This window comes from Labrus mixtus, chromosome 24 (assembly GCF_963584025.1).
Source record: "Labrus mixtus chromosome 24, fLabMix1.1, whole genome shotgun sequence".
NCBI classification, from domain to species: domain Eukaryota; kingdom Metazoa; phylum Chordata; class Actinopteri; order Labriformes; family Labridae; genus Labrus; species Labrus mixtus.
This window is the reverse complement of record NC_083635.1, coordinates 13378137-13390935: the sequence shown is the minus strand read 5'-3', so window position 1 is coordinate 13390935 and position 12799 is coordinate 13378137. Positions and strand designations below refer to the sequence as shown.

The 12799-nt window shown below is 45.3% G+C and overlaps 2 protein-coding genes across 9 annotated transcripts in view; both read left to right on the top strand.

Moving 5' to 3' along the window:
- Positions 1-502, top strand: part of LOC132959461 (IQ calmodulin-binding motif-containing protein 1-like) — a 28908-nt gene extending 28406 nt beyond the window's left edge. For all 5 annotated transcript variants that reach the window (XM_061032480.1, XM_061032481.1, XM_061032478.1 and 2 more), the window contains one exon: positions 1-502. This exon is cut by the window's left edge and continues 68 nt beyond it. In XM_061032480.1, coding sequence (XP_060888463.1) covers positions 1-177 — 177 coding nt within the window. In that variant the 3' untranslated portion in view covers positions 178-502.
- A 199-nt stretch (positions 503-701) lies between these two features.
- Positions 702-12591, top strand: LOC132959460 (protein EFR3 homolog B-like). Of its 4 annotated transcripts, XM_061032476.1 has the most exons (24): positions 702-1422; positions 2441-2864; positions 4588-4664; positions 4960-5087; positions 5158-5308; positions 6526-6647; positions 6825-6974; positions 7149-7244; positions 7362-7440; positions 7595-7730; positions 7967-8119; positions 8209-8320; positions 8814-8865; positions 8963-9135; positions 9608-9683; positions 9801-9962; positions 10051-10182; positions 10263-10330; positions 10429-10562; positions 10801-10892; positions 10979-11027; positions 11540-11643; positions 11728-11896; positions 12000-12591. In XM_061032476.1, the coding sequence occupies exons 2-23, from the start codon at positions 2507-2509 to the stop codon at positions 11860-11862; spliced, it is 2739 nt and encodes a 912-aa protein (XP_060888459.1). In that variant the 5' UTR covers positions 702-1422; positions 2441-2506; the 3' UTR covers positions 11863-11896; positions 12000-12591. The 4 variants fall into 4 exon arrangements, with proteins under 4 accessions (XP_060888459.1, XP_060888457.1, XP_060888458.1 ...); XM_061032474.1 differs by having other exon boundaries at positions 1144-1422; positions 11728-12591; XM_061032475.1 differs by lacking the exon at positions 702-1422 and having other exon boundaries at positions 2331-2864; positions 11728-12591.
- Positions 12592-12799: the final 208 nt, after the last annotated feature.

Here is a 12799-nt window from a genome sequence, read left to right as displayed (position 1 = left end):
GCCACTCGCGCCCGTGACGCCCACAATGCAACGCTACAGGCGAGCAGGCTGCCCTGGTGGAGGACGCTTGTAGACACCACTGCGGAGGACGTGTTTAGCCCCGCCCACCTGCAGGAGCTGGAGGCGGAGCTTGGAGGACTGTTTTTGGGAGGGTCAGTGGGAGTCGTCAAACTCTGAGGTGGACAGACTGAACGTTTGAGCGACTGATCTGAGTTCAGTTCAAGGTTCAAAACCGGATGTTGTTCAAGGACGCAGACGGTCCCACTGCTGGTCGCTGTGAACGTGAGCGTCAGAACTGCACATGTTTGACAGTTTTTGAACCTCTCAGATATATCAGATCTGGTTCTTAAGATCGTCTCTGAAATGTTTCCGTCCTGTGACTTAAAACTTTTATTGTAGAACATTTGATGCAGAGACGAGAACTCTGAGGTTTAGAACCAGCAGCTGATTGGACGCTGGTCCTGATGTCTGAATAATGTAACAATGCTAATTTATCAGTAATAAAGTAATTAGTTTAATAACAAAGAATATTTGTAGAATCATTTTGCATGAAACATGAATCAAAATGTTTTTGTAAAAATCTAACATGTGATTCAAGCTGACAAAGACACTGAATCAAAACAAAAGATAACGTCGAGGCTGCCGGGGAATCATGGGAGTTCTGTCTGCTATTCCCCGTGCCTCGATGAAAAGTACAGCAGCTCTCACTTCGTCATGCAGCGGCCTTTGACGCAACATCTGGTGTTTCCACGGCAACCATAAACTGAAGGATTTCTCTGGCTTTGAGAACTGTTGGAAATATGTGAGGTAATGTAAAAAGAACTCAACAAAACAAAATGAAATAGGTGTAGTCCCCTGTGAATTTTGTTGTCAGATATTATCAGCATGTTAAAGTTTATCAAAGTTTGTGTCTGAGCAGCAGGAAACTCTGAGTGATGTCATCATGAAGTTTGAGCTCCAAGTGAACGTCTGCAGGTGAGCTAGTCCAGGTACAGATCAGACTCATCTTCTGAGATGTTTAAATGGTAATGACCTGTAGCAGCCAGCAGGGGGAGCTCCTGCATCACCACAGCTGTCAGTGTTTGTTTTCCTCTGTGATGACATGTTTGACACATCACTGCCTCAGTCTCCACTCTGATGACTTCATTGTTATCAAAACTTCATCACTAATATCTCTTACAACGTGACATTTTACCTTTTCTTTTCTCAGACGTAAAGGAGCATGTTTACATTTAGAGGTAAATGAAGCTGCTCCGACGTGTGCTGTGATGTCACACATGGCTCGGAGGTCTATGGATGGCATGTATTGATCGGTGATCAGAAGTGTACAGGACAGTACGAGCTGAGCTGATGTTACATAAGCAGCTGTCTGTGTGTGTGTCAGAGAATCAGCTGTAAGAGAGCAGCGCTGGAGTCGAGCAGGTAGGAGCTCACACACACACACACTGACCTTTACTGCCATGTTTAAGAACTCATCCTAAACTTTAGTGTCAGCATTTTATTTGAACCTTAATAAGAAAAGCTGTTGCACCTTTGTTTATCTGATAGCTGCTGATGTTTGCAGGTTGAACATATTTCCTGTCCTCATGTTCTACAAACTAATACATGATTATCTTGTTAGTCTTTATGCATGTTGAAGCAGGATTTCACTGCCTGAGCTCATTTGAATCTTTTATTTAGAAATAACTAATGATGATTGTTTTCATTGTGCATTCATCAGTCTGATTTGTCAAAGTTGTGCAAACAGCGAGACGTCACAACGAGCTGGTGCTCAGAGGGACACGTGTTCTGAGAAAACCTTTAAATCCTCTTATTTTAAAAACATGAAAATAATTTCAATGAGTTAAAGAAAATGCAGCAAATGAAAGTGGTGTTTTTCCTCTGAGACGAGGGTGTGATAAAAGAACAGAAACACTTTAGTTTGGTGACATGTTGATGTGTTTCAGATTCTCAAACACTAGTTTATAGGAATAAAGATTTAAAGAATAATCAAAACTCTTCAGCTCCTCTGCAGAGCAGGTGTTCTTACATTAGATTCTAAAACAGTAAATCCCATCACACACTGAGCTGTAAGCCTGGAGAGAATCAGAAAGGCTAGGCCAAAGTGAGGCCACAAAGTGGTTTGAAATGCATCAGAATCCCCCAGGAGGATCTGGAAAACGTCTCTGGGGAGAGGGCAGTCTGGGTTGACTTACTTTGACTGCTGCCACTGCGGCCTGACCTCAAATAAGCGTAAGAAAATGTCTGGATGAGAATCAGAAGGATTTAAGAAAAGTAAAGTGTATGAAACTTTGAATCCCTCCCTGAGTGTTGAGTACCTGCCGGCTCCGAGCTCAAGGGGTTAAGACTCAGCGGCGTGTTTGGAGGCAGGAGGTGGAGAAAAGGTTTCTCAATCTAATCCTGATTTTCTACTTTCACCTCCTTCATTCCTTCTCTCCAGGACGCGGTGACCTGCACCTTCCATCGCTCCGTGCCTCAGCTTTTCTGTCTTCCTGTCAGCATCGAGATGCCGGGGACTCTTCCTAGGTTTCCCAGCATGCAGCGGGGGATGACCATGCCCTCCTTGTTCAGCGGTGTCAGCACTCCCAGTTTACCCCGAGGCCTCACCATGCCCAGCATGCCCAGTTTTCCCAGCATGCCCAGTCTACCGCGCGGCATCACAGTGCCCAGTTTTCCCAGCCTGCCTAGGGGCATCACTGTTCCCAGTTTTCCCAGCATGCCCAGTTTACCGCGAGGCATCACCGTACCCAGTTTACCCAGAGGGATGTCGCTGCCGAGGTCCGTCGCCATGTCGACCGTATCTCAGGCTCCTCGGAGGCTGCTGCAGGACTGCTGCTCCGTGCTGGACCACCAAACACCAGGAGGTATCACTCTGACTTTTTTTAATGATCCCAAAATGTACTGCAGGTTATAACTTATAACTTCTAACTTGACTATTTTTTGTTTGCATTAAATTTTTATTTGTCAGACTTGACTCTGACTGGCACCCCAAATTAAAACCTTGTGAAACCTGCTACAAGGTGATGCAGGTGATGTTCTAACTTACTGCAGGTGATGTTCTAACTTACTGTCTTACTATCAGGTGATGCAGGTGATGTCATAACTTACTGTCAGGTGATGCAGGTGTTTGATGTTTAAGGGTTAGGGAGCTGAAGTTTTGTTTTGTCGCTGTGAACACAGAATATTTTCCAGCAGAGTGATTTGAGCCTCGGCAGGTCTCTGATATGTTTCCTCTTTCTGTTGCTGCTGGAATGATAAATAAATCCAGATTATAGAGCGTTGAGCTGCTGCACATGGCTTGGATCACAGACAAACACACACACACACACACACACACACACACACACACACACACACACACACACTAAACACTAAACACTAAACACACACAGACTCTGGAATATTTCAGGCTTAGAGGAGCTGGTGAGAATATTAATTCTCCTCGGCATTAAATCTGTTGTAGGAACAATAAACTGGACTGATTAACAAACAGGAAGTTACATTTAAAAATTTGATTTCAAAATAAGACAAAAAACATTCCTCATGTTATCCTCTGACATTTAATCAGTGTGTGAACATGGAGGATTGAAACGGACGATGAATGAAAGGAGGTGGGTGGGTGTATACGTGTGTGTGTGTGTGTGTGTGTGTGTGTGTGTGTGTGCATGCAAAGGATTAGCCACAGAAGTGTGTGTGTGATGGAGGTGACAGTGTGGATGTGAGCTGCAGAGTCGTCTTCATGTACGGTGAGAAATATCAACATTTATTCTTTTTTTTTAGTGAATGTTTGCGTTTAGATTTTAAAAGTTTTTATTATACATTTTACAGTTCATAATAAGAAAAAGAGAGTTGTGATTCGATTGTGGGAGTGTCGATCGTGAAGGAAACATTTGTGACATTCTGACCTCAGAGGTCGAGTTTGTCTCTCTGTGTGTGATCGCTTATAAATCTGCAAAATGAAAGAAAACATAACAGTGTTTCCTGTTTCGACTTTTCTCCTCTGGTAGAGAATATTCTGAGTGTGTGTGACTTTTAAATCACTTTGTTCATGCAGCACTTTTCTAAACCAATGAACACACTAATGTCATGTCCTCGCTGTGCTATGTTTGACTGAACTCACCCTTTAACGTCCCGGTGTGTGTGTGTGTGTGTGTGGGGGGGGGGGGGGGGGGGGGGGGGGGGGCAGGGGGGTTTGAACCTGCATCCTCCTCATTGTGCTATGTTTGAGTGAACTGACCCTTTTGTGTGTGTGTGTGTGTGTGTGTGTGTGTGGGGGGGGGGGTGAACCTGCATCCTCCTCGCTGTGCAAACTAAAAGCAACAATATAAACATGTTATGTAAGGCTGCAGGCTGCAGGATTAAGGCGTAGTATTACTGCTGTATTGTAGTGATTCAGTGTTATGAGCTGGCATGTTTCCATTGGTGGATTTCTTGTCTCCTTTAATCCCTAAAACCCTAAACCCCTCTCTCACTGAACACACGGGACACAAATATGAAGACAAATCTACAGAAAACAAAGTTAACACTCTGCTGCCCCCTGCTGGACGTTACGCTCATTGCTATTTTATTTTGAAATTATGTGTGCAGGTCTGTGCGGCTGCTGCTGGGCGCTGCGGCCTCGCTACAAGCGGCTGGTCGATAATATTTTTCCAGAAGACCCCGAGGTACACACACACACACACACACATACACACACACATACACACGTTTCATAATGGGGTCAGTCCATTTCAGTTACTCTCTTCTCTCTGTTCATCAAACATACTACTGTGTGTGTGTGTGTGTGTGTGTGTGTGTGTGTGTGTGTGTGTGTGTGTGTGTGTGTGTGTGTGTGTGTGTGTGTGTGTGTGTGTGTGTGTGTGTGTGTGTGTGTGTGTGTGTGTGTGTGTGTGTGTGTGTGTGTGTGTGTGTGTGTGTGTGTGTGTGTGTGTGTGTGTGTGTGTGTGTGTGTGTGTGTAGGAGGGTCTGGTGAAGGCCAACATGGAGAAGCTGACGTTCTTCGCTCTGTCGGCTCCGGAGAAACTTGACCGTATCGCTGCGTACCTGTCGGAGCGCCTCACCCGAGACCTGAACCGCCACCGCTATGGGTCAGTACACACACACACACACACACACACAGTCTGTACATGTATTTAACCTGTGTGTGGCGCTCTGCAGGTATGTGTGTATTGCGATGGAGGCGATGGAGCAGCTGCTGCTGGCCTGTCACTGTCAGAGCATCAACATGCTGGTGGAGAGTTTCCTCAGCACGCTGCGTCTGCTGCTTGAACACGACAAACCACACCTGCAGATGCTCGCCACCAACTCTGTACGTACTACTACACACTGTAATACACACTGTGTTCTACACACTCTACTACAAACTGTATCCTACACACTCTACTACAAACTGTGTTCTACACACTCTACTACACACTGTGTTCTACACACTCTACTACACACTGTGTCCTACACACTCTACTACAAACTGTGTTCTACACACTCTACTACAAACTGTATCCTACACACTCTACTACACACTGTATCCTACACACTCTACTACAAACTGTATCCTACACACTCTACTACAAACTGTATCCTACACACTCTACTACAAACTGTATCCTACACACTCTACTACAAACTGTATCCTACACACTCTACTACAAACTGTATCCTACACACTCTACTACAAACTGTGTTCTACACACTCTACTACAAACTGTATCCTACACACTCTACTACAAACTGTGTTCTACACACTCTACTACACACTGTGTTCTACACACTCTACTACACACTGTGTCCTACACACTCTACTACACACTGTGTCCTACACACTCTACTACAAACTGTGTTCTACACACTCTACTACAAACTGTGTTCTACACATTCTCCTACAAACTGTGTTCTACACACTCTACTACAAACTGTGTTCTACACATTCTCCTACAAACTGTGTTCTACACACTCTACTACACACTGTGTCCTACACACTCTACTACAAACTGTGTTCTACACACTCTACTACACACTGTGTCCTACACACTCTACTACCAACTGTGTTCTACACACTCTACTACAAACTGTATCCTACACATTCTCCTACAAACTGTATCCTACACACTCTACTACACAGTGTATGCTACACAGTGTATCCTACACACTGTATCCTACAGACTGTATCCTGCACAGTCTACTACACACTGTATGCTACACAGTGTTTCCTACACATTGTATCCTACACACTGTTTCCTACATAGTGCTTCACTGGGACAGCTCTGTCCTACATGAATAATAATCCCATATTTAAAGTGCATGTGGACGTCACATCATGGATGTGTCATACGTGTGTTTATGTAATCTTTAATCTTTGAACACACACACACACACACACACACACACACAGCTGAGAGATCCTGAGTGTGTGACAGCGAGGGGTTAATCTCTGCAGGAAACACTTTAAAAGTCTGTGTTCTGAATGTGCTGTGTCAGTCTCATTGTTTGTCTTTCCTCATGTCTCCGTCTACGTTTTGTGCCGAGCAGTTTGTGAAGTTTGCAAACATCGAGGAGGACACGCCGTCGTACCACCGCAGCTACGACTTCTTCGTGTCTCGCTTCAGTGAGATGTGTCACTCTGAGGACGAAGACCCGGAGATGCGGAACAAGTGAGTCTCTTCTCTCTGATTCTGAAGCTTCAGAAAACTGCAGTTTGTTGATGTGTCTCCTCCAGCTGTGGAAACTGTTTAGACATTTAATAGTCATGTTACTAAAGGATTGTGTGTGTGTGTGTGTGTGTGTGTGTGTGTGTGTGTGTGTGTGTGTGTGTGTGTGTGTCTGTGTAGGATACGTGTGTCGGGGATCCGTGGTCTGCAGGGCGTGGTCAGGAAGACGGTGGACGACGAGCTGCAGGTGAACATCTGGGAGCTGCGTCACATGGACCAGATCGTCCCCGCTCTGCTGGTCAACCTGCAGCAGCACACACACTCAGACAGGTACACACACACACACACACACCTGAGTTTCTATTTAACATCATACTTGGTTGAAGAAGGTTGCAGATAAAAAATCAGAACATTTAAAATCACTTTGTGTGTGTGTGTGTGCGTGCGTGCGTGCGTGCGTGCGTGCGTGCGTGCGTGTGTGCGTGTGTGTGTGTGTCTGTGCAGTGAGTCTCCAGCAGAGCAGACTGAGGTGTGTTTCAGGGAGCTGCTGGGACGAGCCGCTTACGGTCACATTAACAACGCAATCCGACCTGTGCTGATGTAAGATACACACACACACACACACACACACACACAGCATTAGTTATATCAGTAGTAGTGTATGTGTATGTGTGTGTGTGTGTGTGTGTGTAAGTGTTGTTGTGTGTGTGATTTCAGGCACCTGGACAGTCACAGTCTTTGGGAAGGACGAAGTTTTGCTGTTCAGTGTTTTCAGATCATCATGTACTCCATCCAGGTGAGTCAGTGCACGCCATGACCACAGGTATGATCTGAGGGAGGGGTTTGGTGTTTCTCTCCACTGTTATTATATTTTCTCTTTTATTTTGAAGGAGGAAGCTGCTGACTCTATCTTTAAGTGTATTGTTTGTAACTGTATGATTCCTTGTCAGACTCAGCACTCTCACCTGGTCATCCAGCAGCTGTTGGGTCACCTGGACGCCAACAGCAGGAGTCCGGCTTCAGTCCGAGCCGGCATCGTCGAGGTTCTGTCTGAAGCTGCTGTGATAGAAGCTACCGGATCTGTAGGTCAGTCAGCGTACCCTGTGACCATATCCACGCCTGTTTGGAAACCATGGCAACAACAAAAACTGATGGAGTCATTCCCTTACACACCTGTCTCTGTGTGTGTGTGTGTGTGTGTGTGTGTGTGTGTGTGTGTGTGTGTGTGTGTGTGTGTGTGTGTCTCTGTGTGTGTGTGTGTCTGTGTGTGTGTGTGTGTGTGTGTGTGTGTGTGTGTGTGGTGTGTGTGTGTGTGTGTGTAGGACCCACAGTACTGGAGGTGTTCAACACGTTACTGCGACAGCTCAGGCAGAGTGTCGACTACCAGCTGACTGGTTACTATGACAACGCAGGGCAAAACAAAACCACCTCAGCCGAGGAGAAAACACTGCAGGACGCCGTCATCAAAACCATCGGTCAGGATCCAGATGTTTTTATTATTCACTGTCATCTGTGTTCCCGGTGGTCGTTTGTCTTTTTTTTAACGTGTGTGTCATTTAATCAGGATCCTTCGCCAACACACTCCCTGTCTACCAGAGGTCAGAGGTCATGCTGTTCATCATGGGAAAGATCCCTGTACCTGGAATCTACCCCGCCCTGGGGTCGCCCAACGCCGGGTAACACTCATCTGCTCAACGCTGCCGTCTAAAACACGTTACATGTTTAAAATAACCATGAATAATAACTGTGTGTGTGTGTGTATGTGTATCTATCTGTGTGTGTGTGTGTGTGTGTGTGTGTGTGTGTGTGTGTGTGTGTGTGTGTGTGTGTCTCTGTGTGTGTGTGTGTGTGTGTGTGTGTGTGTGTGTGTGTATCTATCTGTGTGTGTGTGTGTGTATCTATTTGTGTGTGTGTGTGTGTGTATCTATCTGTGTGTGTGTGTGTGTGTGTGTATCTATCTGTGTGTGTGTGTGTGTGTGTGTGTGTGTGTGTGTGTGTGTGTGTGTGTGTGTGTGTGTGTCTCTGTGTGTGTGTGTGTGTGTGTGTGTGTGTGTGTGTGTCTCTGTGTGTGTGTGTGTGTGTGTATCTATCTGTGTGTGTGTGTGTGTGTGTGTGTGTGTGTGTGTGTGTGTGTGTGTGTGTGTCTGTGTGTGTGTGTGTGTGTCTCAGGTTTGAGGGCAGCATAATGATCCAGGTGATGTTGTTGAAGTCTCTCCTGCAGGTGAGTTTAGATCCACTCTGTTTTAACACGTGTGTGTACAAATCTGAAAAAGCGTTTAAAAGGTGCCCCCTGGCTCCGCCCCTTTTACCTGTGTCAGGTGTCTGAGCGTTATGAGAGCAGTAACCTGCTGATGGCTCTGCCCTCGTCCTTCTTGGAGCCGCTGCTCTCCTTCACTTTGATGGAGGATCCAGAGATCCGCCTCCTTGTCCTCTCCATACTCACCTCGCTCATTGACCGACGCCAGAACGCCGCCAGACTCTCCACTGCCAGGTAACATGACCAGTACACATGTCACATGATCACAGGATAAGAGGAGTGCAGTTGAACTGAAGCAGGTCAGCGCCATCTAGAGGCAGACACAAGTAACTGCACACAGTCCTTCAACTGATCAACAATAATTATATTGAAGTTTTCTGGTAAACGAGGGTTTGAAAAGCTACTTAAATATATTCTGTTCATATATTTAGTGAATTTATGAGAAAATGTCAGACAGGAAGTAGATAACTTTGTATTTTCAGTCATCGATTATGGATTTATGCTGCATTCATGTGCTGTGAAAAACATGGGAAAAACAAGTTTCCGAGTAATAAAATAAAATTCCCGTGAACAACAGTGTGTGTGTGTGTGTGTGTGTGTGTGTGTGTGTGTGTGTGTGTGTGTGTGTGTGTGTGTGTGTGTGTGTGTGTGTGTGTGTGTGTGTGTGTGTGTGTGTGTGTGTGTGTGTGTGTGTGTGTGTTTCCAGTGTGACGTTTGATGTTTCCCTGTTGGAGCTGAAGGAGGACAGATGTTCTCGTCAGGACGTTTTGTTCATCAGGAAGGTGAGAATGAAACACACCTGGATCCTGACTTTATGATAAATGTTGTTTTTGAATTATTATATTTGATTATTATATTGTATAAAGATTGATTTATGGAATGACTTTCATGTTTTGCAGCATGCTCAGCGTCTCTACAGGCACGTGTACCTCACCTGTAAGGAGGAGAGCAGTGGGCGGGGCCACTACCAGGCGCTCATCACCCTATTGGCTGTCCTAAGTGTGGAGCTGTGCAATGAGGAGATGGTGGTTGATCTGATCCGCCTGGTGCTTGCTCTGCAGGTGAAGACACCTTCACCCGTCATAAAATGATGTGTCATGTATCGTCCTGTCTGTGTTGAACTGTGTCTCTTGTGATTGGCTGGATTAGGAGCTGGCGTTGTCCAATCAGGAGCGTCTGTCAGTGTTGAACCGCTGCGGTGTTCACGCCCTCTGCGCCGTCTTCCTCCACCTGGTGTCTCAGCTCGGTCCTCCTCCTGCTCTGCAGCAACACATCACACAGGTGAGGAATCAGGTGCTTTTGATTGGCTCATCTGCTCTCTGTATATCAAATATATCAACTTCCTGTCCGTGTGTTTGCAGGTGGTAGAGCGCAGACAGAAGGACGCTCCTCACCTGCTGCCCCATGACGTGTTCTGTGAAAACCCCAGGTACACAAACAATCACACACTTTAAAGTTTTTCATTTTCATCATGTGTAATCAACAGTTTTAAAATGTTCTGTGTGTGTGTGTGTGTGTGGGTGTCAGTCTGCCAGATGGTGAGCTGCAGGTGGGTGAAGACTTTCTGTTCGTCCAATCAGAGATCTGCGAGGCTCTGAGAGGAAGCAGCTACAGTGCACACGACGACCGCTTCAACACACCGTACACACCTCAGCTGACAGGTAGAACACACACACAGACAGACACACACACACACACACACAGACAACATATCCACATTTGGTTTTTACAAGTGTCTAAATAAAGTGTTTGATAAAGTAAAGAGGGCGCTATACAGCGGTTACTTGATGGTTGATGTAGACTGCAAGTGTTCAGACTGTGTGTGTGTGTGTGTGTGTGTGTGTGTGTGTGTGTGTGTGTGTGTGTGTGTGTGTGTGTGTGTGTGTGTGTGTGTTTCAGATGAAGATCGTCTGTGTAAGAGGAAGAGTATTGGAGACGTCGTGTCTCTGCAGATTGACATGAACCTTCAGAACGGCTCTGACACACAGCAGGTACCTGTGTGTGTGTGTGTGTGTGTGTGTGTGTGTGTGTGTGTGTCTCGTCATGACACCTGTCTGTGTGTCTGTCTCACCTGCAGAGGCCTGAGACGGAGCAGATCACCTTTGAGACGTTGAAGAACACGATCGGTAAGTGATGCTCATATTGTTTTTTATTGTTTGTTGTTATTTTAGTAGTTGAGTACAGAAGCCTTGAGAGGACATTCTCTGTTCTTGTGATGAAGAGTTGAAATCAGCTGTTTTCTCCGCATGTGTGTCATGAAGTTGTTTTCACGGGTAAACCTTGAGGTTCTGACGGAAAGAAGTGGAGAAAGAAAACAGAAATTGCTCGTTTTGTTGTTATCCTCCAAATGAAAATGTTTGTCCGCTTTGGGCTTCCTTAGTTTTTCCATCAACACATTTTTACAGTTGACTTTAGAAATGTTTGACATCAGTTTGACTGGAGATAAATGTGTTTAAAATCAATGATTCTAAAAACAGGAAGATGGATGAAATTGAATCCAGTTTTCATGAAGAATTTAAAGAATGAAGAATTTATTTAGTGAGTTTGTTGTTGACTGAAATGTAACTGTGTTTATCGATGTGTGAACTCAGGCGGTTGAAGTGGATGGAGTCTCTGATTTGTGAACTTGTTTGTGCAGAGGATCGGGGGAGTGTGGAGGAGGAGGAGCGCAGGAGGATGCAGCTGGTGGAGAAGTTTCAGACGGCTCCGTTTGAGGAGATCGCTGCTCACTGTGGCGCCCGGGTGAGTCTAACCTCTGACCTGTGACCTCACAGACTGAATGTTTGTCTGCGTCTGTGTGTGTTAATAAAGTTTCTATCTGTACAGACGTCGCTGCTTCAGTCCAAACTGAATGAGGTGTTCGACCTGATCATCCGTCCTCCTCCCTCACCGTCCGGTCAGTCGCAGCCGCGCTCCACGCCGCTCTACGAGATGAAGTTCCCCGACCTCTGTGTTTATTAGTGTTCGGTATCCAGGTAGGAGAGGAGACAAGGAGGCAGGATGCAGGATGCAGGGGACAAGAAGGTAGGAGAGGAGAGGAGGAGGCAAGAGAAGGGACAAGGAAGTAGGAGAGGAGGCAGGATGCAGGAGACAAGGAGGCAGGAGAGGACAGAAGAAGAGGAGGCAGGGAGATAGGAGAGGAGATGAGGAGGTAGGTTAAGAAAGACAGGAAGGAGACTCACATGAGCACTTTAACTGTTTTTGATGATTAGAAATATTTTGTTTTGTTTTTGTCAGAATATAATTTATTGTTTGTGTGAATTAAATTATTGATTCATTTTTGATCCGTGTATAAAAAAGAACGTCGTGATGTTCCCTTGTTGTCGTGTTTAATGTTTCTGTTTGAGACCGGAGTGAAAAAATAAATTATTTTACTTTAATTTGTTTGTTTTTCTGTATTTTCTTTAATGTTTGACTTCTTTTATTACATGACCTCATCCAGGGAGTTTTTATTTTGTTACTCCGTCTTCTTTCTTGGTTTCCTGTTTACAGCTTTTACCCCATAGTCGACACTGTTTAGGCTAAGTGTTGAGGGGCTTTGGGGGACTTTGAGGGGGGTCTCTTTTGAAAGTAAGAGTGTAAAGATGTGTGAAGTGAAGCTTCCTGTGTGACATGGTGGTTTGATTATTCAGACTGTTAAATGTTGAAGTGGCGTGCGTCCACTCTGACAGTGAAGAGGATGAAGAACACAAAGGTGGAGTTTTGTTGCTTGCAAACATTTCATTATGTTTCATATAATGAACGTTATTTAGAGAAATCAATAAATATGAAAACCTGTCTCTCTCTCTGTCTGTCTCTGTTCAGTGATTCGGGGTCACAGTTGGCAGGTTCAGAGCTTCCTATTGGCTGGTGAGTAAACAGTCTCCTCCTCACTTCTTGTGCTGGGCGTCTTTGTTGT